The 15,491-nt window shown below is 35.7% G+C and overlaps 1 protein-coding gene across 2 annotated transcripts in view; it reads right to left on the bottom strand.

Annotated features, from left to right (window-relative positions):
- The window catches only part of LOC137385396 (26S proteasome non-ATPase regulatory subunit 14), a 17,532-nt gene extending 2,041 nt beyond the window's left edge, over nt 1-15,491 (bottom strand). Inside the window, exons 1-5 of one of the 2 annotated variants that reach the window (XM_068071848.1) lie at nt 15,417-15,490; nt 11,864-11,946; nt 8,863-8,940; nt 8,166-8,285; nt 2,945-3,166 (exon numbers count right to left, since the gene is read on the bottom strand). In XM_068071848.1, coding sequence (XP_067927949.1) covers nt 2,945-3,166; nt 8,166-8,285; nt 8,863-8,940; nt 11,864-11,911 — 468 coding nt within the window. In that variant the 5' untranslated portion in view covers nt 11,912-11,946; nt 15,417-15,490. Of the gene's footprint in view, nt 1-2,944; nt 3,167-8,165; nt 8,286-8,862; nt 8,941-11,863; nt 11,947-15,416 lie in introns of both variants that reach the window. The other variant, XM_068071849.1, reaches the window with a different exon arrangement.

Raw genomic sequence — 15,491 nt, 5'->3', positions numbered from 1 at the left:
GGTCGTATAAAAGACACGACTGACACTTGAAACGCTGGACATAAATATGAGTGGCTTTTGTTATAAAAACATGGGGTATCGATCAGAGATGCTGGGGTCTTGAGAACGTGGGGTTAGTGATTATCGATATTTTTTGAAGGATTCGATTTTTACACTAGATGGGGTAAATTATGTGGAATTCAAACGTGAATCAAACAGTTTGTGAGCTGCAGTAGCACTTACAAACAAACACGCAAATTTCAGATGGTATGTGTTCGTAAGGTTGAAAAGCCATCATTCATAGGTTAGCTATCGTAATGCCATAGTTATCCTACAAGCGAGACTACAAGGGGTCCATAATATAAAGATGCTAATTTGAATGAATGATCCTTTAGAGCCTGAAGAAAAGATATAATTTAGAAAGGTAATCGTTTGCGATGTTATCGCCAGTGTAATCCTTCACAATAACTAGAAATTCCACTGTCATACAGCCCATGACTAAAGTGATAATGGAAAAAAGAAAGGGTACTGCTGGTTGTTGAAAAAGTAGTTGTCAGCAAGAATTGACGGAGTATAGTGTAAATGGGAGTTGTTCGAGATGATATAAAATATATTTGAGGGAGCATCGTCATCATCTGGAAACAAAGGGGCTACCAAGTTCGTGTCATTTACATCGCCTACAACATCTACTAAAGAATTCTCTGAATCAGATGAGTTGTTGTTATTAATTTGAGTAGCGTGTTGTTGAACACTAGCATTTGATGTTGATGAGAGGACCTTCTATTTATCCTCCTATTGAGCTGTAATAATTGAGAGACACGTGGATGGCCACTGCCAAGTTGTATGTCCATTGTAGTTGTCAAGTTGTTTTGAAATTAAATTCAAAAAGTCAATTATGCAAAACAAAAGGTTGTATAAAAATCAGACCTAATCTACTAGTATCTCAAACCTATGTTTTACAACAATAAAATAAATATTAATTAAAGCTGTAGGCCTAACCTACTGTGTGTAATTTAACATCAATAATGAAATATGTTTATTATATCTCTGAAATGCAATATTAGAAGTAAAATGGCATGCTGCTGTGTAATATACACAGTTTGAAAGTTGGTTGTGTTGAATGTAGAATGGTTTTAATAGCGATCAGTAACAAAAAGCGGGCATCAGAACTCACGCGTCTGGAAGTTGTCTGCAAACAGGAGCAAAATAAAAAAATGTTCTCGTCATAAAGGGGCATTGTAGTTCGGCCCTAGCTTGTACATAAGATGTAAAGAATTTTGGCTAACGTTTTGAATAATTTAATGAAACCTTCGGTAATTGGACAAAAAAACATAGGCTGATAAACTGTGTACCACAATTTCGTACCTGTAAATCGGTCTACGCCGCAACAGTCTACGTTTATTACAGAAACCTTCGGATAAATAAATTCCAATGATTATTCTTATAATAATTTTATAAAATCGAATAATTATTCTTATAATTAAATATTTTTGCAAGATAATTAAAACGGAAAGATATTAGAAACCTTCGGCAATTGGACAACGCTATAGACTGGTGAAATGTGCAGGTTTTTCTCGTGAAATACGCACGACTTAATAGTTCTACTCTCAGTCGCACGGCTTTATCGGCGTTTTGTTAGCTGGTCTTAATTTTAATTTAAAAAAGCTTGTCAGGTTTTAATATCGATTTTAGGCCAAATTAATCTGTCTAGTTATGTATCATCCGATCAGATGGGTAAGGTTTAGGATATTGTCTACAAATTTCAAAGACTTATTAACATATTTAAATAGGTTTATATGTGTTTTGTATCGTTATTATACTTAAACGACTCCATTGAAAAATGGTTAAATTTGTTGATGAGATTTTGGTACAAGGGTTTGCGACGGTGTTGATGAATAATTTTTGTGAGTCGTGTGCACATATGCATTTATCATAAAGCTCTCAAACAATCGCTTCGCTCGTGTTTGGCTGTGGGATAAAAATTTGGTAGTTCTTTCAGTGCATTTTAGAATCACCTGTAGTGTATATAGTGCTAGATAGATGGCCGGCGTTGTCAGGGTAATAAAAAAGTGTTTGCACAGATTTATTTTTATTTAACATACATTTACCATCTTAACTTTTAAATTTCATTTTGTGAAAAAATTGTTTTGTGAAAAAATAAAACAACTGTAAAGGCGTTTCAATGTGAAATAATAAGCAAGAAATGGCCAGATCAAGTCTGTTCTTTTACAATGATAAATGATTTGATACGTATACAATTGATACGAACTGAGAAAACAAAATAAAAATAACGAATATGTTGAATACAACATAATAATACGACAAAATAAAAAGAATACAAAGATACTGGCACCTCTCAATACTGGTACCTCTGGATACTGTACCTCTGGATCCAGTATCCAGAGGTACCAGTACCTCTGGATACTGGTACCTCTGGATACTGGTACCTCTGGATACTGGTACCTCTGGATCCAGTATCCAGAGGTACCAGTACCTCTGGATACTGGCACCTCTGGATACTGGTACCTCGCGATACTGGTACCTCGCGATACTGGTACCTCTCGATACTGGTACCTCTCGATACTGGTATCTCTCAATACTGGTACTAACGTATAAATGAGATATCGGATTTTAGCGTTTACAAATGTCAGCGATTGCCCTTAGAGAGAACCGGAAATTGAAGCTTGTAACGGCACATTTGAAATTGAAACGACACAATCAAAACCCATTTTAGCAAAGCACATTTGACAAATTAAAAAAAGGTAATGATTATAAGGCTTTTAAAAAACTTTCAAAAGAAAAACAAACGTAGAAGGTAATGTATTAATAATAAAACGTACATACTTAGCTTATAACATGCAATCGCGACAAACATCTAAAATTTACTCGCTATAACTGGACAGAGGGATGACGATAAACAAACACCGAGATTTATATATATATACTGTATATCAAAGAGCCATACCTTGCCTTTCACCGACTGTATAGGGTCAACAACCACAGCCACAGCTCGATCTGATAGAGCTTCAAAGCTCTGTTGTGTATTTATATCCACTCCAGACAGCCAACAGCCAAAGCCAGGATGTGAGTGATACCAGCCAACTACCAACTCTGGTCTCCCGGTTTGCTTTAGCATCTCTAACATCTTGGTTTGAAAAACAGGGTCGACGGCTTCAACACTAACACCCTGGAGGCAGAAAGTATGCGAGTGCACAATTTAGATGTGAATGCAAGAAAGGAAGCAAATACACAAAGTATAACTACCAGCATTTAGGCTAGCAATGAATGAGTCTATATCACAATCGACTTGCTCCTCATTGTGTACACATATTAGGCATGCCCTCGCACTCTCTCCAGCAAGTGAAATGAGAATACAGTAGACACTCCTATAACGTATACCTCCTATAACATATACTTCCTATAATGTAAATTCCTCACAACGCAAATAATTTATCTGATGTTTTTGCCTTGTACTACATAAAAATTTCCATATAAAGTGACCAGTCGGTGAAGGTTCTCAAATTCGATTTGAATGGCGATTATCTCAGAGTTAGTTTTAAAACTATCGCTTTCTCTCTTGCCATACTTGGAAGAAAAGCGCAGCGTAGGGTTATCTCTATTATATATGTATACTAGTACCCTGACAGTCTAGTTTGTCGTGCAAGATCGTTAGTCGTGTCGTTCCAGCAGATTATGCAGCAATTACGCAGAAATACTTAATTTCTGTATTAAGCCGCGCAATTATGCAGAAGCCGCGCAATTATGCGATCGATTGGTGCAGGTGTTAGAGTGTCTATATACAAAGCTGAATGTCAATAGTTGTCTTGTCGAAAGGTGTTTTTGTCGTAACCTCAAATCTTGAACACGGATAGATAGATGGATGGAAAAACAAAGCAATTATGATAGCAAAAATATATTTTTGTTTTCCTTCATTTTAGACATACAAAACATTTTTATTATTTTTCCTTTGAAGAATAGACAATGCTGTCTAGAAGAAAAGTGGGAAAAAATCGATGCAGTGACATGGAAAGTGTTCATAAATGTGTCCATAATCATAGATCATAAATCAAGTGAAAGTGATAAGAAAAATAAGGAAAGTTATCGGTACAAACCAATAATACTACAGTTACCGCACAGCCATTAAATTAAAACATTAAGCCTAGTTTTTTTTTTGAAAGGCTAAAGGGATGAGTTTGGGAAGATCTTAAAATGGAGGCGATCTACATGTATTTTACTGTTCATATAATGCAAATTACATACATGTATAACATAAACGTTCCAGGTAAGGATTATTAACAATGTAGAAGCGTCTACTGTATTAAGGAAAGGCAAAAATTATGGCACATACTAGAAACACTTCAACACTCAGGCAATTTCCATCATTGCAGTCAAGCTTAGAGGTATGAGCTAAATTTATTCTGTGATCAAGACCACATACCAATCAACTCATATGTCAATAAACTTGACATAGTTTAAAATAACTTCATTAAAATTAATACGTTCTAGGCCAGACATATCATACCATTATCACTGTAAATTATGACAAGATTTTGAAATAATGAATATTTGTATAGATTTTACAAATGCAAGACAAAAGCATAGTAATCATTTTAAAATAAAAATATTAATATTATTCAGCTCTGTTACTTTAGTAAAATATGAATGCTGCCAGCGGAGGAAAAAAATTTTCTCAACTTCAAATGTAAAGGCTATTTTTCTTGATAACAAAAACAACAATGATAGCGATGAAATCTCTATTGCGTTAAAAAACCAAAAGCCAAAAAAATTTGCGCATTAATAAAAAAGAGGACTTTGTTAACTTTTAACTCGGACATAACGGGTTTTATTTAATCACTTGATTTAGCTCAGTTAGCTACTCATTCATCAGTTTCATCAGGAATACAATAAGTCTTTCTCACTGTGCATGTGATATATATTGGTCTTTCTCACTGTGCATGTCATATATATTGGTCTTTCTCACTGTGCATGTGATATATATTGGTCTTTCTCACTGTGCATGTGATATATATTGGTCTTTCTCACTGTGCATGTGATATATATTGGTCTTTCTCACTGTGCATGTCATATATATTGGTCTTTCTCACTGTGCATGTGATATATATTGGTCTTTCTCACTGTGCATGTGATATATATTGGTCTTTCTCACTGTGCATGTCATATATATTGGTCTTTCTCACTGTGCATGTCATATATATTGGTCTTTCTCACTGTGCATGTGATATATATTGGTTTTTCTCACTGTGCATGTCATATATATTGGTCTTTCTCACTGTGCATGTCATATATATTGGTCTTTCTCACTGTGCGTGTCATATATATTGGTCTTTCTCACTGTGCGTGTCATATATATTGGTCTTTCTCACTGTGCATGTCATATATATTGGTCTTTCTCACTGTGCATGTCATATATATTGGTCTTTCTCACTGTGCATGTGATATATATTGGTCTTTCTCACTGTGCATGTGATATATATTGGTCTTTCTCACTGTGCATGTCATATATATTGGTCTTTCTCACTGTGCATGTGATATATATTGGTCTTTCTCACTGTGCATGTGATATATATTGGTCTTTCTCACTGTGCATGTCATATATATTGGTCTTTCTCACTGTGCATGTCATATATATTGGTCTTTCTCACTGTGCATGTGATATATATTGGTTTTTCTCACTGTGCATGTCATATATATTGGTCTTTCTCACTGTGCATGTCATATATATTGGTCTTTCTCACTGTGCGTGTCATATATATTGGTCTTTCTCACTGTGCGTGTCATATATATTGGTCTTTCTCACTGTGCATGTCATATATATTGGTCTTTCTCACTGTGCATGTCATATATATTGGTCTTTCTCACTGTGCATGTGATATATATTGGTCTTTCTCACTGTGCGTGTCATATATATTGGTCTTTCTCACTGTGCGTGTCATATATATTGGTCTTTCTCACTGTGCATGTCATATATATTGGTCTTTCTCACTGTGCATGTCATATATATTGGTCTTTCTCACTGTGCGTGTCATATATATTGGTCTTTCTCACTGTGCATGTCATATATATTGGTCTTTCTCACTGTGCGTGTCATATATATTGGTCTTTCTCACTGTGCATGTCATATATATTGGTCTTTCTCACTGTGCATGTCATATATATTGGTCTTTCTCACTGCGCATGTCATATATATTGGTCTTTCTCACTGCGCATGTCATATATATTGGTCTTTCTCACTGCGCATGTCATATATATTGGTCTTTCTCACTGTGCATGTCATATATATTGGTCTTTCTCACTGCGCATGTCATATATATTGGTCTTTCTCACTGCGCATGTCATATATATTGGTCTTTCTCACTGCGCATGTCATATATATTGGTCTTTCTCACTGCGCATGTCATATATATTGGTCTTTCTCACTGTGCGTGTCATATATATTGGTCTTTCTCACTGTGCGTGTCATATATATTGGTCTTTCTCACTGTGCATGTCATATATATTGGTCTTTCTCACTGCGCATGTCATATATATTGGTCTTTCTCACTGTGCATGTGATATATATTGGTCTTTCTCACTGTGCATGTGATATATATTGGTCTTTCTCACTGTGCGTGTCATATATATTGGTCTTTCTCACTGTGCGTGTCATATATATTGGTCTTTCTCACTGTGCATGTCATATATATTGGTCTTTCTCACTGCGCGTGTCATATATATTGGTCTTTCTCACTGTGCATGTCATATATATTGGTCTTTCTCACTGCGCATGTCATATATATTGGTCTTTCTCACTGCGCATGTCATATATATTGGTCTTTCTCACTGTGCATGTCATATATATTGGTCTTTCTCACTGCGCATGTCATATATATTGGTCTTTCTCACCGTGCATGTCATATATATTGGTCTTTCTCACTGTGCATGTCATATATATTGGTCTTTCTCACTGCGCATGTCATATATATTGGTCTTTCTCACTGTGCATGTCATATATATTGGTCTTTCTCACTGTGCGTGTCATATATATTGGTCTTTCTCACTGTGCGTGTCATATATATTGGTCTTTCTCACTGTGCATGTTATATATATTGGTCTTTCTCACTGCGCATGTCATATATATTGGTCTTTCTCACTGTGCATGTCATATATATTGGTCTTTCTCACTGTGCGTGTCATATATATTGGTCTTTCTCACTGTGCGTGTCATATATATTGGTCTTTCTCACTGTGCGTGTCATATATATTGGTCTTTCTCACTGTGCATGTCATATATATTGGTCTTTCTCACTGTGCATGTCATATATATTGGTCTTTCTCACTGCGCATGTCATATATATTGGTCTTTCTCACTGCGCATGTCATATATATTGGTCTTTCTCACTGTGCATGTCATATATATTGGTCTTTCTCACTGTGCGTGTCATATATATTGGTCTTTCTCACTGTGCGTGTCATATATATTGGTCTTTCTCACTGTGCATGTCATATATATTGGTCTTTCTCACTGTGCGTGTCATATATATTGGTCTTTCTCACTGTGCGTGTCATATATATTGGTCTTTCTCACTGTGCGTGTCATATATATTGGTCTTTCTCACTGTGCGTGTCATATATATTGGTCTTTCTCACTGTGCGTGTTATATATATTGGTCTTTCTCACTGTGCATGTGATATATATTGGTCTTTCTCACTGTGCATGTTATATATATTGGTCTTTCTCACTGTGCGTGTCATATATATTGGTCTTTCTCACTGTGCATGTTATATATATTGGTCTTTCTCACTGTACATGTCATATATATTGTAGCAGTTTCCCCGAGACAACGACTCTTGCGACACAATTACAGCACATAAATAAGAAAAACTAGTGTATTGGGCTGCCCGTAAATAGAGACTGTGTGACCTTATAAAGCATCGGAATTTAGCAGCCGCTGTGAAACCAGATTTGAAAAAGTTTTACCGACTAACCAAAACGAGGAATTGTGCAAAGAGTTATCTAGTCAATCTTGTAATATGGCTAATGGTAATCACTAATGTGGTCAGACTCAAGCAAACCTAGCAAATACAAATACACTCCTATCAAATGAATGCAGTGTCTTTCTTTACCACTTCACTTGATGAGTTTGAGTTTAGACTGCAGCATTTAGAGGGGAATGTAGGCAACTCACCGTGCCAGACTGTGGCATAGCAAAAACATCTATAACTCGAACTGTGTAATCATCGACAAACTCTCCAAGCATCAGACCCATAACTTCCATGGGGACCCCTGCCCTCCCGTGCTTCAGCATCTGCCAGTAAAATTAATAGCAATGCTCATATTTTAATACCTCATGATTACATGTGCTATAGATTCATCGATATGTAACATTAGTAGCCTACACTACACCTCCATATATTTCTTAATATATAACATTAGTACATCCCCATGTATTCCTTGATATATAACATTAGTACATCCCCATGTAATCCTTGATATATAGCAGTAGTATATCCCCATACATTCCTTGATATATAACATTAGTATATCCCCATATATTCCTTGATGTATAGCATTAGTATATATGGGAGCAACATATCCCCATATATTCCTTGATATATAACATTAGTGTATCCCTGTGTTTTTCTTGATATATAACATTAGTACATCCCCATATATTCCTTGATATAGAACATTAGTGTATCCCTGTGTTTTCCTTGATATATAACATTAGTACATCCCCATATATTCCTTGATATATAACGTTAGTGTATCCCTGTGTTTTCCTTGATATGTAGCAGTAGTATATCTCTGTGTATCAATCAACATAATTCAATGCAGTAATTGGGAAACTCAATATCACTATGGAATAAGCTGGGAATGCTGACCTTGAGCAGTGCCAGCGAGGAAATATACACTTGTTCGGCAGTATCCACTGTTGGAGTATCAGCAGCAACTCCTCCACCCTAGAAGCAATAGATCCATCAACCAATGACCGGCTCTTTACATGTAGAAACCCATATTACCATAGTAACTTTTTAATCCATTCTAAGCCCTCAAAATACAGATATAACATTTGTATAAATTCATGTACATAAAGGTTCAAACCATAACAAAACCAACATACATGTTAGAACTATATTACTACATAATAAATAAAAAAGTACACCTGGAAAGAAGAACGAACGAAAATATAATGAATGAAAACTACGAACAGTATGTTTGTTTACTTTTAGCGTTAGTGGTCCGAACGAGGTTAAGCAAAGACCATGGGAGTGGGAGGACGGTGCTCATAAAAAGCTGGGTGTTGTAATGTTGTTTTGGTCAGAATAGATGTCTTTAACAACATAAGTAAAAAGATTTACTTACATCGGCACAAATGGAAAAATTATGTTATAATACAGAAAACACAGAACTTTAACTGCTAGAAATGAAAGTTATCCTACTCTGTATGTAATATATGATTACTCCAAATTATACAACGAATAAAAGCAAAGCACTTGCCACTTATTGGCTTTTCGCTAGCAAATGAAATTGAATGAGACAGGAAGCAAACGGGCCAAGATATGAAACAAACCAACAAATAGACAAAAGACATGTCACAACATGAAAATTTCATACGTAGAGTTGTTGGTAAGCAGAAGCTCCAACACATATTCATTTATATCTTAATCTATATACAGTGCCCCCCGGGTTACCATGTCCCTGTTATATCTTACTCTATATACAGTGCACACCCGGGTTACCGTGTCCCTGTTATATCTTAATCTATATACAGTGCCCCCGGGTTACCATGTCCCTGTTATATCTTAATCTATATACAGTGCACCCCCGGGTTACCATGTCCCTGTTATATCTTACTCTATATACAGTGCCCCCCGGGTTACCATGTCCCTGTTATATCTTAATCTATATACAGTGCATCCCCGGGTTACCATGTCCCTGTTATATCTTAATCTATATACCGTGCACCCCCGGGTTACCATGTCCCTGTTATATCTTAATCTATATACAGTGCACCCCCGGGTTACCATATCCCTGTTATATCTTAATTTATATATAGTGCACCCCCGGGTTACCATGTCCCTGTTATATCTCAATCTATATACAGTGCACCCCCGGGTTACCATGTCCCTGTTATATCTTAATCTATATGCAGTGCACCCCCGGGTTACCATGTCCCTGTTATATCTTAAGCTATATACAGTGCACCCCCGGGTTACCATATCCCTGTTATATCTTAATCTATATACAGTGCACCCCCGGGTTACCATGTCCCTGTTATATCTTAATCTATATACAGTACACCCCCGGGTTACCATGTCCCCGTTATACAATTTTTTCGCCTTACGATGTGGAACCCGATGGTTTTTTGTCCCCGCCATATGACATCTTTTTCGCCATTTGATAACAACAAAAACTTCTCTTGAAATTAAAATTTCACATTTGGTGTGCTGAATAGCGAAAATGCCGATATGCTATTCGTCGAAATACCTCTGACAGAAAAGAGATATGGAATGTGATATCTGCCTGAAAGAGATATGATGCTCGCTCTCTTAGATAAGCGGTATAAGTTATAGTGAAAACGAAACCAGAAAAAGATAGGTGACAAAATTTTAGCCGATGACAATGTTGAAGTTTAGTTTAGCTTTATGTGTTGAAGCTTATGTATGAAATTTTCTGCTATACTTTCTGACTGGTCCAAATGACTTTGTTTAACTTAAAAACTATTATTTACATGAACGACATGATGAAGAGTGAATAGTGATGTTTTTTGATGGAAAGTTGCAAATATGACCTTTAAAATTTTGGTAACTGCACCCACAACCTACATGGTAAGATGGTAAGTATACTTATGCTACCTACATGGTAGGATGGTAAGTATGCTTACGCTACCTACATAGTTACACCGTAAATATACTTACTCTACCTACATAATTAGAAGGTAAGTATACTAACCCTACCTGCATAATTAGATGGTCAGTATACTTACCCTACATGCATAGTTGGATGGTAAGTATATTTACCTTGCCTACCTACAGTGGAACCTCGGTTCTCGAACACAATCCATTCCAGCAAATTGTTCGAAAACCGAGTTGTTCAGGATCCGAAACAAGTTTCCCCATCAGAATTAATGTATGTAAATTTTAATCCTTTCCAAGTCGATTTAACAACTTCGATAAAGTATTTTTTAACATTTAACACCATAAACTGTACTGTATACTGCATTCTATAAATAAAACCGGGTAGATATAGAGCGTGTTTAATTTTAATAAAAGATTTTCTATTTATGAAGATGAAAAAAGAAAACAAAAATAAACATTTTGTATGTTTTGCTCTTAAAACAACAAAAACATTAAAGGTTACGATACAATACCAAAAATCGCAGAAATTGATAATGAAACAGCAAAAAAATGCAACAGATATTACATCAAAAATCGTGTGAAAAAGAAAATAGAAACAACAATGGCACGTTTACTTCACATCTTTGAAGAAGAATCCTCCTTCAAAACAATTAAGGGTAACTCGACTAGAGGAGTTGTGTCCCTGGAAAATCTTTTCGGTAGAGGCGACGTCCTCTCAGATGGCTCCTTTTTGTAAAGAATATATGAAACGAAACTTCTCCCTTTGTTTGAGAACCTTTCGAAAGTGGCTCATAACGACGTCATTAAATGTATAAACATGCTATTTCTGGAGCTGTTCCGAATGTGTAATTCAAATGCGCATGCTCCGGTTTTGTCGAGAACCGAATTTATATTCAAGATCCCAGACGAACAAATCTCAAATTTTTTGGTCAAAAACCGAAGCATTCGAGAACAGAGGTTCCACAGTAGTTATATAGTAAGTGTAACCACACCAACCTACAGAACAGATATAATAAGTACTCACACCAGCAACATTTTGCAAGCCTCCACCTAACCGCAAGATTCGGTCCATGTCTAGTCACACGCTTGTACTGTTTTACTTGCACTCTACAACATAGTCCCACCTTAAGGAGATAGTCCTTGAGAGCAAGCATGATAATTTTCTCTTTTAGTAATATATATTACGCCAAATGTACATGAGTTACATTTAAGCCAAATACATGATAAATCAGTTCAGATAGCGTTCAGTTATTTAAACTTAACGATAGGCGAACAAAACAGAAAGAATAGAAAAGTTTGGCAAAGTTTCTAGAGATACCAATCATAAAAATTTGCATTTCTCTGAACAGAAGCGACTCGAATAATGCTTGCAGGTAAATATTCAAGTCTTACACTAATACTAAGCATAATACAAGGCTGACACTAAAATTACAGTAGGGTGAGGCCATCTTTGGCATGATTGTGACGCGCGGGACATTTGAATGCTTCCTCGCACTTTTCAGCCCAGTTGTGAAACTTTGCTGTCATTTATGCTGTTTTAGGCAGAACTTGACACCACCTATCACTGAATGAGATTTCATCCTTATCGTACAATGCATTGAAGAACTATTAAATATTAAACCTGGTGTGACGCGCGGGACCATAATTTGACATGGAAAACTACTTTGTGATCAATTGCAAAAATCTTCTAAAGGTTTTGACTCGTGACCTCTACTAGAAATACATACTGTTTTGTTTTTGGGCCCGAGTTTAATGATTCTGTGAGGTTTAAAAGAAGGCAATCGCCTGTGACGTATGGGACTGTGACGCGCAGGACAAAACTAACATTACGAAAAATCCAGCATTTTCTTTGTTATGCAGTTGTCAGACAGCAAATTGTCATGATTTGGAGTTGGAACATTGATATACATGTGGTAAACAAATCAATAATTTAAAATTAGCACATATTAGACATATTATTTTATTTAATTATGAAACATAAGACACATGATTTAAAGATTGTCAGACTTTTATGCAGTAAACCAATTTTTACTTAAAATCGTCATATTCTGCCATTATCATTTCCTCATTTTCTAATAAAAAGCATCTCAGTGGCCTGATAGTTATCGCTGGCGCAATAACTGGAAATGCTTTAAAAAGACAGTTGCTGTTGGTGGTTATTTTGTTATTGGGGTTTGGCCACATGAACCTCTTGCGTGCTCGGTGCATGTACCTAATAGTGTAGCTACTTTCATTGGCTTCCGCTGTGAGAATTTCTCCAATGTTGATTTCAGAGTCATAGGCCAATGCCACCAACATTTGTGGTGAAAACCGCGTCAGTGTTTGTAAAACATCTCCTGTAGTTACCTCTTGATTAGATTCACTGCTCTGTGTGTGTGGACTCAGTTGCCAAAGGAAAGAACACCATTTTATCAGCACAACATCGCTATCTTCTTTAATTGCTTTGTGATGGCACGATCGAATGCCATGAATTAAAGACACGGTGGCCTGATTACATCTCAAAAGTAATCATATCTTCTGAGATGTAGAGCATCTTTATTGTTTTCGCTAATTTGGAAGTTATTGTTTTTGCAGCTTCCACAAATGATTTTGCCGAGTTTATGACAGCTTTTCAAGACACTGCCAATTAGAATATGTCGTTTGATGCTTTCCCTTGATACCATCTACTGCACTTTTGTCATGTGATGTAATTTTGTAACCATACTTTGAAAGCACACATTTGGTTCAAATATTACCTCATGATTTGACGGCATCACACCAGGTGTGTTGTATCAGTAGGGTAGTCTTGACAAACTTCATGTTCTGAGTTACAAAACAACGCAAATTAGTTCCAATTTTTAATTTTTTTCAAAGAGACTGGCTTTGTTGACATGGAACATCCAGCATTGCTTTCATATGCCAGGGTATTAAAGTGAAATCCCAAGCAAAGGCAGACATCGTCATATTATTAAAAATGTCCCGAGCGTCACAAATACTTCCACATGCCTATAAAACAAAAACATGCTGTATTTTCTGCAAATTGGCGAGTTTGGCTAAGGCATAGCAGCTCAAAATCGAATTATGGACAAGAATTTTTTATCTCAGCTTTGGAAGAACAGGCTGCAACTAAAGGCACTAAAATTGTGACGCGAGGGACAAACTATTCTTTGGTCGTCTGAATGGTAAGGAAAAATTGCGTTTGCTAGGAAAAAGAAACATGTGCAAAAAAATCTATTTATGTATTGATTATAACATTTTAGCATTATTTTAGAATGAATATCAAAGTTGGAGAGAAGATGAACTTTTGTGTGCGCATCACGTACCATACCAGAAACGTCTACTTGCACACTTTATATCATCATGGGAGATGAATTCATAATAAAAATTTTCCTGTTTTTGTATGTCTGAACATGTTTACTCGATAATTGAAAGAAAATTATGATCACAAAAGGTAGAAAAAAAATTGCCTATGTGTGTGTGACACTATGCTTGGCCTTGCCCAGTTGCAATTACTTGAGTAGATGTTAAACATTATTTATATTTTTATTTTAGCAAAAACACAAAATAGTACATTTAAATTAAAGCATAAACACAGAGAAATACAAGAATAGCGAGCCGACATATTCCTTTGATCATGATTCACATAATTGATGCAAAAGTTTGACTTCAGATTTTATGAGTCTTGATAAAAAGTAACCTTGCTTTCTATAAAGCTAGAAGTATTAATTTCATACGACTTGATTTCAATGATATGCATCACTAATTGTGGATATACTTATGCGTGTTACTAGTCAATAGATTTAACTATGACGACACCTCACCGCATTACAATTTCATGACGTTACAGTTGCTTGCTCATTGTCATCAGCATGAATTAATATTGCAACTAGCACCATCAACCTTAAGCACCAGATGGTTAGATCCTAGTGATGATATTACTACACTTCAAACGAATCTATATGGTATTTATTTCTTTCAATTATTTTGGGAATAATTGGTAGCAATTATTTTCTATGAAATGGTGTGCTTACATACTTACGGGAGCATTATTTAACATCACTTTAATAAGAACTTGTCACAACTTTGCATTATTCATATATTAAAAATTCCCTTAACTGAATAGGCAGTATTAAGGCCAATGTACACAAGGTAAAAGCTTGTAATTACACTAAAATTAAACTATCGGAAAAGTTGATTTTGATAAATTGCTATAGCAGCCTATATTCACTCCAATTCACTACATTAGAACAAATTTATCAAAACAATTTGATAGGGTTCATAACAGAACCACCATAAGCTTACATGTCAATTTCGATATTATTTTCAGTGCTATGACCTTTATAATTTGAACATTCTTAGAGCACAGTTACTAAACGTATGAGCAGCAGTTTATGGCACGCTTTTGAACTAGATTAACGATGTTACTCAGCAATAGGAAAAAGAAAAAAGGGTAGCTCATTTTGTAGTTTTGACTAAGAGCGAATCCTACAACACCTTACACATAGCCTTTGGTTTAAAACAATCTCAAAAAATCTATAAATAGATAAAGGACTAGGTAACACTAAAACGTAGACAATTTATCATAATGAGATGCAAACCTATTTTATGAAAAAAATCGTTCAAGCCTTCAACGATCGGGAATATTTGAAAAGGTCTATAAGTGATCCAATATT

This window comes from Watersipora subatra, chromosome 1 (genome assembly GCF_963576615.1).
Source record: "Watersipora subatra chromosome 1, tzWatSuba1.1, whole genome shotgun sequence".
Classification (NCBI taxonomy): Eukaryota; Metazoa; Bryozoa; class Gymnolaemata; order Cheilostomatida; family Watersiporidae; genus Watersipora; species Watersipora subatra.
This window is presented reverse-complemented; position numbering and strand designations above follow the sequence as displayed.